The sequence below is a fragment of the Xenopus tropicalis genome, chromosome 2, assembly GCF_000004195.4.
Source record: "Xenopus tropicalis strain Nigerian chromosome 2, UCB_Xtro_10.0, whole genome shotgun sequence".
In the NCBI taxonomy this organism is placed as follows: Eukaryota; Metazoa; Chordata; class Amphibia; order Anura; family Pipidae; genus Xenopus; species Xenopus tropicalis.
This window is the reverse complement of record NC_030678.2, coordinates 143,554,520-143,567,322: the sequence shown is the minus strand read 5'-3', so window position 1 is coordinate 143,567,322 and position 12,803 is coordinate 143,554,520. Positions and strand designations below refer to the sequence as shown.

Sequence of the window (12,803 nt, the reverse complement as noted above, 5' to 3'; positions counted from 1 at the left end):
CCAGAGTGTTCTAAGTATCCAGAACAGCAAACTACCTTTCACCTCCAATATTATCATGACTTAAGTTGTATACATAAAGCACTGCATAACTTGCTGGCGTTATATAAAATAAATGATGTTGATGATGATATTTAGACTGTGTTTCCCTGTTCACTGCTTTGACACCAATCCTGGAGGAGCATCTCCATGATTTAAGAACCTTTAGGCTAAAGGCATAAATATGCCTCATTAACATAAGTTCATTTTAAAGAGCTGATTTATGAAATCTTACAGAATTTCCAGCAGTTTAAGGTTTTCCCTCATTTAAACAAAAACCTTTGTGACATTCATGAACAATTTATTATGTTTAATTATAGAACCTTTGGGAAGAATGTATAGCGCTTATCAGATGTCACATCCATATCTGAAAATGACTACATTTAATCCATTACAGAAAAGTGTTTATTTTACTGGGTGAAACAATATGTTGAGGCAGGGCAGATCCGCGTCTTTATTGGCCAGTTAGGCCATCTACATTTATGTTACCAAATCTGCCATAAGTAGAACACAGACCATAGCATAAATCAGCACACAGGTAGCTGTAAGTTACTGTTTCTTCTGATAAATATTTTTTTTTGTGTTATAGAAGCTTACATGGCAGGGTGGAATAACACACATTTCCAGGAATTCATTCTCCTTGGACTTACTGATAACCCAAAGCTCCAGATCATTCTCTTTGTTCTCTTCTTTCTCTTTTACATTGTCACCCTTTTAGGTAACATTGGCATCATTGTGGCTGTTAGATTAGACTCACGCCTCCACAAACCTATGTATTTTTTTCTCAACAATTTGTCCTTCTTAGATCTTTGTTTCTCAACCACCATAACTCCTAAAACCTTGGTTACCTTTCTGTCAGAAACAAAGACCATAAGTTACTATGAGTGTGCTCTGCAAATGTATTTCTTTGCTGCCTCAGCAACAATTGAGTGTTTCCTACTGGGAGTAATGGCCTATGATCGCTATGTTGCTATTTGCAAGCCATTGCTGTACTCGGTTATTATGAGTAAGCGGCTCTGTGTACAACTGGTCTTAGCATCTTATATTCTGGGTTACCTCAATGCAACACTTCATACAATTTGTACTTTTCGACTGCCGTTTTGTAAGACCAACAAGATAGATCATTTTTATTGTGATGTCCCACCACTCCTCAAGCTTTCATGTACTAAAACCACAATGAATGAAATACTAATGTTTATATTTGGTGGATTTGCTGAAACTAGTTCACTCACTACCATCATGGTTTCCTACAGTTACATCATATCCACTATACTGAGGATTCGCTCTTCAGATGGAAGAAAGAAAGCTTTCTCTACATGTGCATCTCACCTAGTGGCAGTCACAATATTCTATAGCACTGTCCTCTTTATGTACTTGCGCCCTGCCTCTGCTTATACTATGAGCCAGGACAGAATTGCTTCTGTGTTCTACAGTGTTCTTATCCCAATGCTCAACCCTCTCATCTATAGCTTGAGGAATAATGAAGTGGCACAAGCTTTAAGGAAAATTAAAACAAATTATTGCTGTAAATATAACGGCAGTGTAAAATAAAATTAAAAACATCTGCAGTTAGGGGAATACGTAATAAAAGTCACATAGAAAGCATGTCCTGTTCTATGCAAGGGGGTGGCACCCCAATAGCCCTCCTACAAAAATGGAACCACCTGGTAAATAATATGCTGTTCTTATATACAGCTTATATATGAGAACAGGTTAAAGGCGTGGAGGTCTTGGCTGTTTGAGGAGAAAATAGACCTCATACTAAGTTAGATAGCACAGGCATCTGCAAACCCCCATTTTAACAGTAAGACATGACATCTGATTAGGTGGTGCCCGTCAATCCTATCTGTATTACTGTTCTACTAAATGTGTGGTTTATGTATTGCTTACAACAAAGATATGCTTATAATCACTGCTGCTCCAGTGCACTCACCCACAGCAACCAATCAGAAATGTTACTCCATTGTTCCTCCTGCAGCAGTCTGCAGTAAACTGTTTAAAACCAATTGTTGATTGGTTTCTGCACTGGGTGGAAGTTACCCAGTGTTAAAAACTTTTAAATAAACCTTGGAAATAAATAAAGTTGTTAGATATCATTCCCAAATGCAAATGCACAGTCACACAGTTGTGCAACACACATGCAGACTCACGCTCAGTCTCTCTTTCTCACACATACATACAAAGAAACAAGCCCCTTCTCCCTAACACTGTTGCAGAGCCATATTCCAGCACTCTCTCTTCTCATTCACACACAACATCATGTTATCAGACTGTAAGAAAAAACATATATAACATGTTTCAGGCAGCAGACAGAGTGACCTGCATGATTATTCAGAGGAAATTCAGCAGTTACTGAGATCTTAAACTCTATTATGGGGACCTGGAGCATTCCTCTTGACTGGTTGAGGGTACATTTTAGGGTTAACAAGTGCACCCCGGATAGCAATGCCTGGATCCATTAACTGACCCTCTTTAAGGGTTAGTTAATATGCTCATTGTGTGCAGTGATCTTGCTGGCATGTCTGGTCTTACTGGTAAATATGCTCATGATTCATTTTTTTAAGTGGTCATACTTGTATGCCTGACATTAATGGCATGTTTAGTCAGTTTTGTTATAACCTTACTGGCATGTCTTGGGTTAATTACTCATTTTTTATTTTGGGCAGATATCTTACTTGCATTTCAGTGTTTTGGGGGCCCCAAGGTTTACATTTGCAATAGGCTCCCTATTTTGTGGAGACATCCCTGCTTCTATGTGGAAAGCATAGGGTGAGGGTAACTTATGCGTTTGATGGGCCACTGTGGTGAGCTTCTCTGGTGGGCCCCAGATGCCCCAAGAGTGAAAATACAGAGTAAAGAAAAGATTGAAGGTATGTCCACTGAAAATATATCAGGTAGCGACTCAGCTGCTGCAATATTTGCATATAGCAATTCAGAAATTAAGTTCAGTGGGCCCCAGCCCAATACTTACCAAAAGTACAATTAATCTTTTTTTTTTCCTGCTCAGAGAAATATGACAATATGTCATATAAAATAGTATGGGTCACTGTGTTTGTGTTAAAACACAGGGCACTTTGTGTGTTTCATCTTGCCATTTTAACCATGGAAAAGGGTATGTGTTTGTAAAATGGGTGTGGTATTTGGTTGGGCATGGCTATAAAGCAGGCGTAGCCAAAAAAATGTTGGCGCGCCATATGCGGCAGATCATTGTTGGGGGGTATGTATGAGATAAACTGTATGATTCTTTGCACCTGTGTTACCATCACAACTGTTTGGATGATCAACTTAAGAAAAAGAGGATGTTTTTAGACTAGTGACACAACTTACATTTTCTCAAATGAAGGAGAAAAACACTGATGTGGGCCCCTACCTCTCCATGTGTATATGCAGTGACATGAAAGGAATCTGCTGCCCACTGCACAAAGGGCATATTTTACCCAGAAAAACAATTTTTTTCTGTTATGTATTCACATTAACAATTGGATTTCAGTTGCATACATGGGGTAGTAGAGGCTGAATTAGCATTTTTCCACCTGTGTTTTTATACCAAACCTACAGCGGCCCATTGGGTTTTTTCCAGGGACTAAGTTGAATCTTAGTCTGGACCTGGCCTGGGGTAAGGTTTTCTGTTTGGCCCCAGATACCCCAGTCCAACACTGCCCATGTCTGACATTAACCTTACTAACAGAAAATCAATAATCTCAGGAAGGAACATGCTATCCTCTTTGGTTTTCTCTAATTAGTTAACTGGTTATACATGCCCACATTTTAGGCTGATGCCACACCAGGCGTATGGTGTATATTTGCAGCAAGCTGAAAAACGCTTGACAAAAATATGCGCCATTCGCACCATATGCTCCTACCTGTGCCTGCACCCGAATGAGTGGAATATGCTTGGGTGCAGGCACATGTAGGCGATATCCGCATAAAAACGGGAGAGAATGCAAAGTCTTGCGTTTTTATGCATATTTCGGTTACATGTGCCTGAGGGTATTCCATTCAAGCATTTTTTAGCTTGCCGAAAATATACGCCATACGCCTGGTGTGGCATCAGCCTTAGACAGTTTTCTTGTTTGTAATGTCAATAGGGATGAAAATAGATGCAAACAGGTGAAATAGATGCTCCCCCCCAACTGGGTAAAAAAAAAAAATCACTTATCAGAGACATTACCAGCCCCCCCTGCCCCCCCCCCCCCCAGTAGCCACCAAACTAGTCTCCTCTATAGCTATGCCATCCATGTAACCCCACCACATTTAGAGTATATATTGTTCTCTGAAAGGTAATGTAATTTTGTTCCAACTTCTTGGTTACACATAAAGTTGTATTCTGCAGCTGAGATTCCTTTCGTGGGACGTCATTACCTTTGCTATTGTTATCAGTGTCTCTGGCACAACAGGAAACTTGTGTTCCCTTCCAGCTCAGCAAAGGTTGCAAAGCAGGGTAGAAATCTGTTTTGTCAGCAGATTATTTTCTCTGAAGCGGAATTCTATCTGGATATAAACTGTAAAGAACATACCACTTCATACAAATAAATGCTAGATAGACTGAAAATTCAGCACCAGCTAGAGCCCGGGCAGTATTAAAAATTTACTGAAGTAGTGGAATTACACGTTATGACATCCCTGTCTATCACACCTTGAAAATGCCCAGTTACTACCTGCAGCATGGTCTGCTTGCTCTATACAGGGGGTTTGCAAGGGGGAGCTAGCAGGTGACATGCAATTTTACACATAAAGAGGGAGAGGGGAGGCCACGGGAGGCCCAGAAAAATATGATTTGCAGGGGGGCCTGGGCCCACAAAGTTACACCACTATTCATAGCTATCTTACCCCTATCAGTTTGGTCATGCCCCCAATCTGCCCATCTCTGCCCTAATGCCCACTTCTTTATGTCACCACATAATCTGGCAGCTCTATTTATGATGGGTCTAGAAAGAACTACAGGTATGGGATCCAAAAACCCATTATCCAGAAAGCTCCAATAGACTCCATTTTAATCAAATAATAGAGAATTTAAAAACTGATTTCCTTTTTCTCTGTAGTAATAAAGCAGTACCTTGTAACTGATCCCAACTAAGATATAATTAATCCTTATTGAATGCAAAACAATCCTATTGGGTTTAATGTTTTATTGATTTTTTAGTAGACTTAAGGTATGGAAATCCAAATTACAGAAAGATCCCTTATCCGGAATACCCTTGGTCCTGAGCATTCTGGATAATGGGTCTTATACCTGTACAAAGAAGTATTGCACAATATTTCTACTACTGCCAAACCTGAATTCATTTTCTAACTATATATACATATGTATAATGGTACAAAAAGATCCTAGACCAACAATGCTTAAAATTCTGAATAAAAAAAATATCCCTAGAAATTTTCCTTGAATTCTGGGAAGAAGCAATGCATGGCAATGTAAAAATATATGGTCAGCTGATTTCTGAAATGTCTGACCTTGCTGTTACAAACCATTCCTGTACATAGAGATGCCAAGTGGCACTTCTGCTGTTGTTAAACTGCAGGCTGTGGGGATTAAAGTTGTAGTTCTGCAGCAGTCAGGGTGAAGCACAATACTCATTGCTAAATACTAGCAGGGAAGCTAGGCTGCAAACTGCAGAAATGCTGCATTTTATGTGGAAATCCTCAGAGCTTTAAAAATCAGTGTTTTCAGTGGTTTTTTATGTCAAACTTTAACAGTTTTCAATAAAGTTGGCTCTGAGGTTGCCTTTTGTCACTTCCTGTGTTGCTGTCACCACTGACTCTGTCAGAACAGATTGCTGTGAAATCTTCCAACAGAGCACGGAGTGACAGAGCAGGGCAGGAAATTCCTGCAGTCCTAGCGTCTCTGTTGCCAGGCAACAAGGGCAGTCTGTCAGGGAAAGATGGGTATATATAATGGGAGCAGCAGGCAAAGTTCATTACAGAGTCTGAAGAGAGAGAGAGCAGACAGATCTCCAGTGAACTGTTTAAGAAGAGCAGGCAGATCCCCAGTGAAAGAATAAAGGGCAAGCAGATCCTCAAGAGAGAGCACATCTCCTTATAAAAAGGACTTTTGAAAAGAAGCAGCATCCATGGGTCTTCTCTTTAGCACCCTCTACAAAGCCCTCATGGGCTTCTCTGGCACCAAGGCTAAAATCATTATGCTGGGACTGGATGCAGCTGGCAAGACCACAGTCCTGTACAAGCTAAAGCTTAATGAGACCGTCTGTACAATCCCCACCATTGGATTCAACGTTGAGACAGTGGAGCCCATCCGTAACGTGTCCTTTACTGTGTGGGATGTGGGGGGTCAGGAGAGGATCAGAGCACTTTGGAAGCACTATTTTGTTAATACAGATGGCCTGGTCTTTGTTGTGGATAGTGCTGACTGGGAGAGGTTCAAGGAAGCTAGTCTGGAGCTGGAATCCATTCTGGACAATGATGAAATGAGAGGTGTCCCATTTCTGGTGATGGCCAATAAGCAGGATCTTCCTGGTGCCAGGAGACCAATGGAGGTGGCAGAAGAATTAGGCTTGATGAAGATACAAGGCCACCAGTGGCACGTGCAGGGCTGTTGTGCAGCTACTGGGGATGGACTTGTGGAGGGCCTGGAAGTGCTCACAAACTTGGTCAAACAGTTCCAAAAGTCCAGGTCCTAATGACCAAGCTTCAGCTGCTACCTTGTTTTGCAGAGGATTGTAAGGTGGGGAGCCATGTAATGCAGGTATTGGGTGGACTTTGTGTTACCTATTCACTTATAATACCACATATAACACATATAATGCACTACTATATTCACACTATTATTACAGTGCTAAGATCATGGCTGCTTATTGTGCATTTGGGGAGAGACAGTGGGACTGATAATGTAATTAGACAGCAATGATAAATGGGAGAGCATCAACCAGACAAGCACAGATGGACCCACAATGACTTGAATGCATCAGGATAAAAGCCACCCAATATTATGCTTCTCTACTGAACATTACTATACACAGTGATTTTAGATGTTGTTGAACTACAAATCTTGCCCTCTTCCAGAAGCCTTTGGAAGGCTACAGGGTGCCTGTGATTAGAAGCGTTTTTTATGTTATCTCTATCAAACATGAAATGTCTCTGGTTATCATTTCTGTGATTGTAATTGTATAAATAAAGTCATATTAATGTTTTTCTAATAAAATGTACACTTAAATATTGCAGAAAACAGAGATTGTTGTAGTTGTGACACTCATTATAAATCCCATGACATACAATTTCATGTTGTGCTACATACGGGGTGCCTTGCAGTTGAGGCAAGTTGAACAGGGTGGGTGCTAGCATGGGCTCCCTCTGGGGTAGGGGGGGGGGGCATGTAGGTAAAAGTATAACTTGTATTTACACCCAGGATCTCCTACACACACAAGCACTTACACACTTGCATCTGCACACACAAACATAAAATAAGTTTGTTACACACTCATATGCAAACACTCACACACTTGCGTTCACATTCTAAGAAAGACTGACATGTCAGTGAACTATTTGGAGAAAACATTTCACCTGACTCCACATACAGTTGCAGTGCCAGGACTGGGAACCCTGTAGGAAGAAGGAAGGGAAGGGGCTAAGACGGGTAGCAGGCTTTTGTTTACCCTGAAGTTAAGACAGGGTCCATTTCTTTTTATAGGGGTGCTAACTAAGATTTAAGCATTAATCAAACTTGTTCTACAGGTTTTTAATGAAAACCTAAAAATAATACCCTAATGTAGACAAAGATATATATATATATATATATATATATAGGTACTTGAGAGAGGGTCAGCACTCACAGGACTTATACAAACTAATTATTTTTATTAGAGAGGAGACTAACGTTTCGGCTAGCACTCTAGCCTTTTTCAAAGTGGTGAATACAACAAACACAGTGTCTAAAAAGCACAAAGTGGTGGGAAAAAGTGGTGATGACGTCATCCAACGTCGCCAGAGACAGAATACCAGAGATAAATCAATAAAAAACTGAAAACATGCAATAGAACAAAAAACACAAAAGAAATAATCAGTACAAGCAAGTAATCAAAAGGTCTAAGCAGCAGCTTAAACAGAAACAAAAGTATCAAAATTAACACGCTACTGTAGCTAGCTGTCAGGGATGAGCCGAGAAAGTAACAAGTTTGTATCAACACAGTTCTGTTTCACATGAGCCCCATGAGTTGAAATAGACTCATAATCAAGAAAACTTGGTCAGTAAATGGAAACTTAAATAGGGCTAAAACGGGTTGCTATAGTAACTGGTTGCCTTAGTAACACTACAATTTTTACATCACTCCCCATAGGGACAGTAGGGGTAAAGTATTAGTACTCAGAGGTTCATCACAGTAAGTTAATTTGATTACAAATCCATTTATGTGGTGTGTGAATATACATACAAGGGACAGGTTGCCGGTATCATAGTAATCAGAGTCAAGTAGGTTAAAATGCTAGGTTAATCATCAAAAACACTTGTTGTAGTTCATAAAACATCGGAGTCATTATTCTTGCAGGGGATAACACATACCTATCTACAAAAGTAGGAGAGAATACACAGATGTGATTTGATATGGAAAGAAAGTGACATGTTGTAAGCTATCTCAAAGCAGAGCACCGTGAGAGAAGTAGAGATAAAATAAAGGTAAGTGGCTGAGGAGAGGAACCTCTGATTGAAAAAGCCAAAGAAGAGGTATTGTTGGAGTGTCGCAGTCCACGGCAGAGGGTTAAGGGCACCCATTGGAGGGTTTCAGACTCAGGTGGGTACTGCACACAGAGTTGTCATGGTCAGTTGGTCAATTGTGGAGGCATCTTGTCACCAGTGAGTATAATAGATGGTGCAAAGAACCAAAAGGACGCTGGATACTAGGTGCAAAGAACCATACTCATTGGTGACAAGATGCCTCCACAACTTTCTCGGCTCATCCCTGACAGCTAGCTACAGTAGCGTGTTAATTTTGATACTTTTGTTTCTGTTTAAGCTGCTGCTTAGAACTTTTGATTACTTGCTTGTACTGATTATTTCTTTTGTGTTTTTTGTTTTTTGTTTTATTGCATGTTTTCAGTTTTTTATTGATTTATCTCTGGTATTCTGTCTCTGGCGACGTTTGATGATGTCATCTCCACTTTTTCCCGCCACTTTGTGCTTTTTAGACACTGTGTTTGTTGTATTCGCCACTTTGAAAAAGGCTAGAGTGCTAGCCGAAACGTTAGTCTCCTCTTTAATAAAATAATTTGTTTGTATAAGTCCTGTGAGTGCTGACCCTCTCTCAAGCACCTTCAACATTATTTGGACCTGCACCAGGCAACAGCAACTGATCTATACGTGAGTGCTGGCATTTACTTGGAAGTTTATATATATATACATACCTCCCAACATTTGAAAAATGTAAAGAGGGACAAAAAGAAATAATGAAAATTCTTTGACAACGTCCATTTTTTTCGACCACACCACATAAATACCACTCCCATTTTACAAAATTTGGCAGTTTTTTAAAGTTTGAAAACATTTCTAGAGGTTTTGAGGCCCTGTTTTATGTGTTATTACAGTTTTGCTAAAAAGGTGAAATTGCCCTTTAAGCTGCGAGTCTCAGTTCCCCCAAGAGATCTGTTTAGCTTATTAGTTACAATTGTATCTAAGTGCAGGTGTAACTTGTTAACGTTTCTGAGCTCCCTGCCAAAAGCTACTTTTTTTTTATTAAGTTTAAGAAACATGCATCTTTTTTTTTCAGTGCAGGTTCAGTGCAGGAGATCAAAGGGAAATGAGGGACTTTTCAGTAAGAATCCGGGACTGTGAGCTGAGCTGTCAAAATCAGGACTGTCCTGCGAAAATCGGGACAGTTGGGAGGTATGCTATCAAAATTACCTCCTAAAGGGCACCTAGCATGCTAATTTGCTTCCCCCACCAGATGTGTGGGCTAAAAGAATCTGTACTCTGGTTGGGGAAGCAACAATATAAAATACCCATGATACTTCAATATTTCAAATTAAGGGCCTGCTTATTTGTTTTCATGTTAAATTGGTTACTCTGGGATGGAAGGATCCCAGGAGAAAACTTTCTCACGGCACAGATGTTATATATCTGCTTTCAAACTGATTCCTACACCAAAGAGCACCAAAACTCAACACAAGCAATGAGGAAACCACCAAGGTACAAAGGGACAAACATATAGTGACGGTATGATTGCTGCCATAATGTGTGTGCCATGGCCCTTAGGAATGCAATGCATTTTTTGCACATTAGAGTGTTATAACGACTTCATCTCTCACTCTTACAAAATCCATTATATGTTTTAATATGCAGTGACATATACAGAGACATTACACTTGTGTTGCTTTTCATCCATTCTAATTACATTTTCTCTGTGGTCAGTCATATGTAAGAAAAAGTATACTTTTATTATTAGTAGTACTATTATAGTAATACAGTTAGGGACAGGTTTGAACACAGAAGCTGACAGTTGCCTGCGGTAAAGGAACTGTAAGTTCCACGGTGGCAGGGATTAATGTGCATTATAAATTCTCTGTAAACTCTATAAAACACTGTGTACCATGTTAGCATTATATAAATAAAGGTATGTACATGACTTGGGCAGGGCCAAATACCTGCCCTCCTTTTGCCCCAAGCTACTGGCCTAGAAATAATCACCACTTACAACTTGTTCTTCGATTGGAAAATATATTGGCCACAGCTTTATTACATAACATAAGCAATAAAATACATAATCATAAATATAGAGAAGAATGCCGCACTCACAGGGCTTAGCGTAGAAAAATAGAGTAGTTTATTCAAACAAAAACCTAATGTTTCGGCTGGAACCTCAGATTTTCTCAAAGTTTGAAAGGCTGAGGTTCCAGCCGAAACGTTAGGTTTTTGTTTGAATAAACTACTCTATTTTTCTACACTAAGTCCTGTGAGTGCGGCATTCTTCCTTTTTGGCTCTCTATACTACAGCTCTAAATACTGCACCCAGGCGATCTGTGACTCCATCAGACGTGAGTGCCTGTTGCTTGGACTTCTAATCATAAATATAAATAACAAGTAAATAATAACAGTATTAAAGGAACAGTAACACCAAAAAATGAAAGTGTATAAAAGTAACTAAAATATAATGTGCTGCTGCCCTGCACTGGTAAAAGTTGTGTGTTTACTTCAGAAAGTCTACTATAATTAATATAAATAAGCTGCTATGTAGCCATGGAGGCAGCCATTCAAAGGAGAAAAGGCACAGGTACATAGCAGATAACAGATAAAACACTATTGTATTCTACAGAGCTTATCTGTTATCTGCTATGTAACCTGTGCCTTTTCTCCTTTTTTCCAGCTTGAATGGCTGCCCCCGTGGCTACACAGCAGCTTATTATATAAATTATAGTAGTGTTACTGTAGCAAACACACCAGTTTTACCAGTGCAGGGCAACAGTACATTATATTTTTATTACTTTAAAGCTCTTTCATTTTTTGGTGTTACTGTTCCTTTAACAAGTATATTAACAAATACTAAACAGTAATCCTTTGAGCACTGAAGTCCCTGGCAATGGACCAAACTAAATGCATGACAACCGTACCGGCCACCAGCCTCTCGTGCCTTCCAGCATGGTGGGTACACAAGGTTGCAAGCTTAAACCAAGGTATCAATATAATGTAACACCTCCCAGAGACCCATCGCTCTTAGAGAGGAAACATCAAAAACCATGTCCCATTGAACAAGTGGGACTTGCTAAACTCGGCACTGCCAACAAAATCTATCTCCATTGCCAGGGACCCGCTGCCCGGCTGTGACAACGGGCCATCCTCCCTTAACTACTTGCTTTGCCATATCCCCAACATACTCACCTTCTTGGATCAACTTAACTTATATCCCATTACCCAGGCCACATTTGTGACAACTAACACAAAGGGTAACAATGGGAGGGCGGGTGGGACTCTGTTTTCTCTTCCAAAATGAATGCCCTCCGTAATTGCGCCTGCTACAAATACCATATGCTCCACCCCACAAATGTTAAATACTAAGCCCCAACTATTAACCCCTGTCTGGCAGTTTGTCCCGCCCAGTCATGAGCCCTTTTACAGCAATTGCTGTATCAGGCTTCCCTTTATTCTGAAAAAATTAAAGTTTAAAGGAATACTGTCATGGGAAAACACATCTGTTAATAGAGCTTTTCTAGCAGAATCCTGCATTGAAATTTAATTTTAAAATTTCACATGATCAGTAGAACAATGGGAAGGGAGCAGGATAGCAGCTCCCAGTAGATATCAGAATAGCACTCAGTAGTAAGAAATCCAGGTCCGGCATGGGACTCCTCTAGTTACAGGGGAGTAGGAGAAACAATAGATTACCTGAAAGCAGTTCTAATGTGTAGCGCTGGCTCCTTCTGAAAGCTCAGACTCAGGCACAATGCACTGAGATGGCGCCTACACACCAATATTACAGCTTGTTGGTTCAAGAATAAAAATTTTAAATGGCAGAGTGAATTATTTGCTATGTAAACAGCGTAATTTAGAATTAAAAAGTACATCATAAAAATCATGAAAGTATTGCTTTAATAACACCATAATAATATTAAACTAATAACTACTATTTAATACTATTGTATTAAATATAAATATAAACTTTAGTAGTCATAGTTTTGACCTCAAATATGTGAAATTATAAAAAAGTACAGTTTGTAAGAAATTGTAAACTTAGAATCATCTTAGAATCAGTTTAGAATCATTGTTCCTGATAAGAATTAAATGTAATTGAATACGGCTTGAAATACATATTTTATATTGTGAACTTATT

At 39.6% G+C, this 12,803-nt stretch overlaps 2 protein-coding genes across 2 annotated transcripts; both read left to right on the top strand.

Moving 5' to 3' along the window:
• Positions 1-633: 633 nt before the first annotated feature.
• On the top strand, positions 634-6,079 carry or5f1l2.1 (olfactory receptor family 5 subfamily F member 1 like 2 gene 1). The gene is made up of 2 exons (XM_002933714.2): positions 634-1,524; positions 6,065-6,079. The coding sequence occupies exons 1-2, from the start codon at positions 634-636 to the stop codon at positions 6,077-6,079; spliced, it is 906 nt and encodes a 301-aa protein (XP_002933760.2).
• On the top strand, positions 5,954-7,221 carry arl11l.1 (ADP-ribosylation factor-like 11 like gene 1). The gene is given in 1 exon segment (NM_001005103.1): positions 5,954-7,221. A coding segment is annotated over 1 exon segment (567 nt). The 5' UTR covers positions 5,954-6,107; the 3' UTR covers positions 6,675-7,221.
• The last annotated feature ends 5,582 nt before the right edge of the window (positions 7,222-12,803 follow it).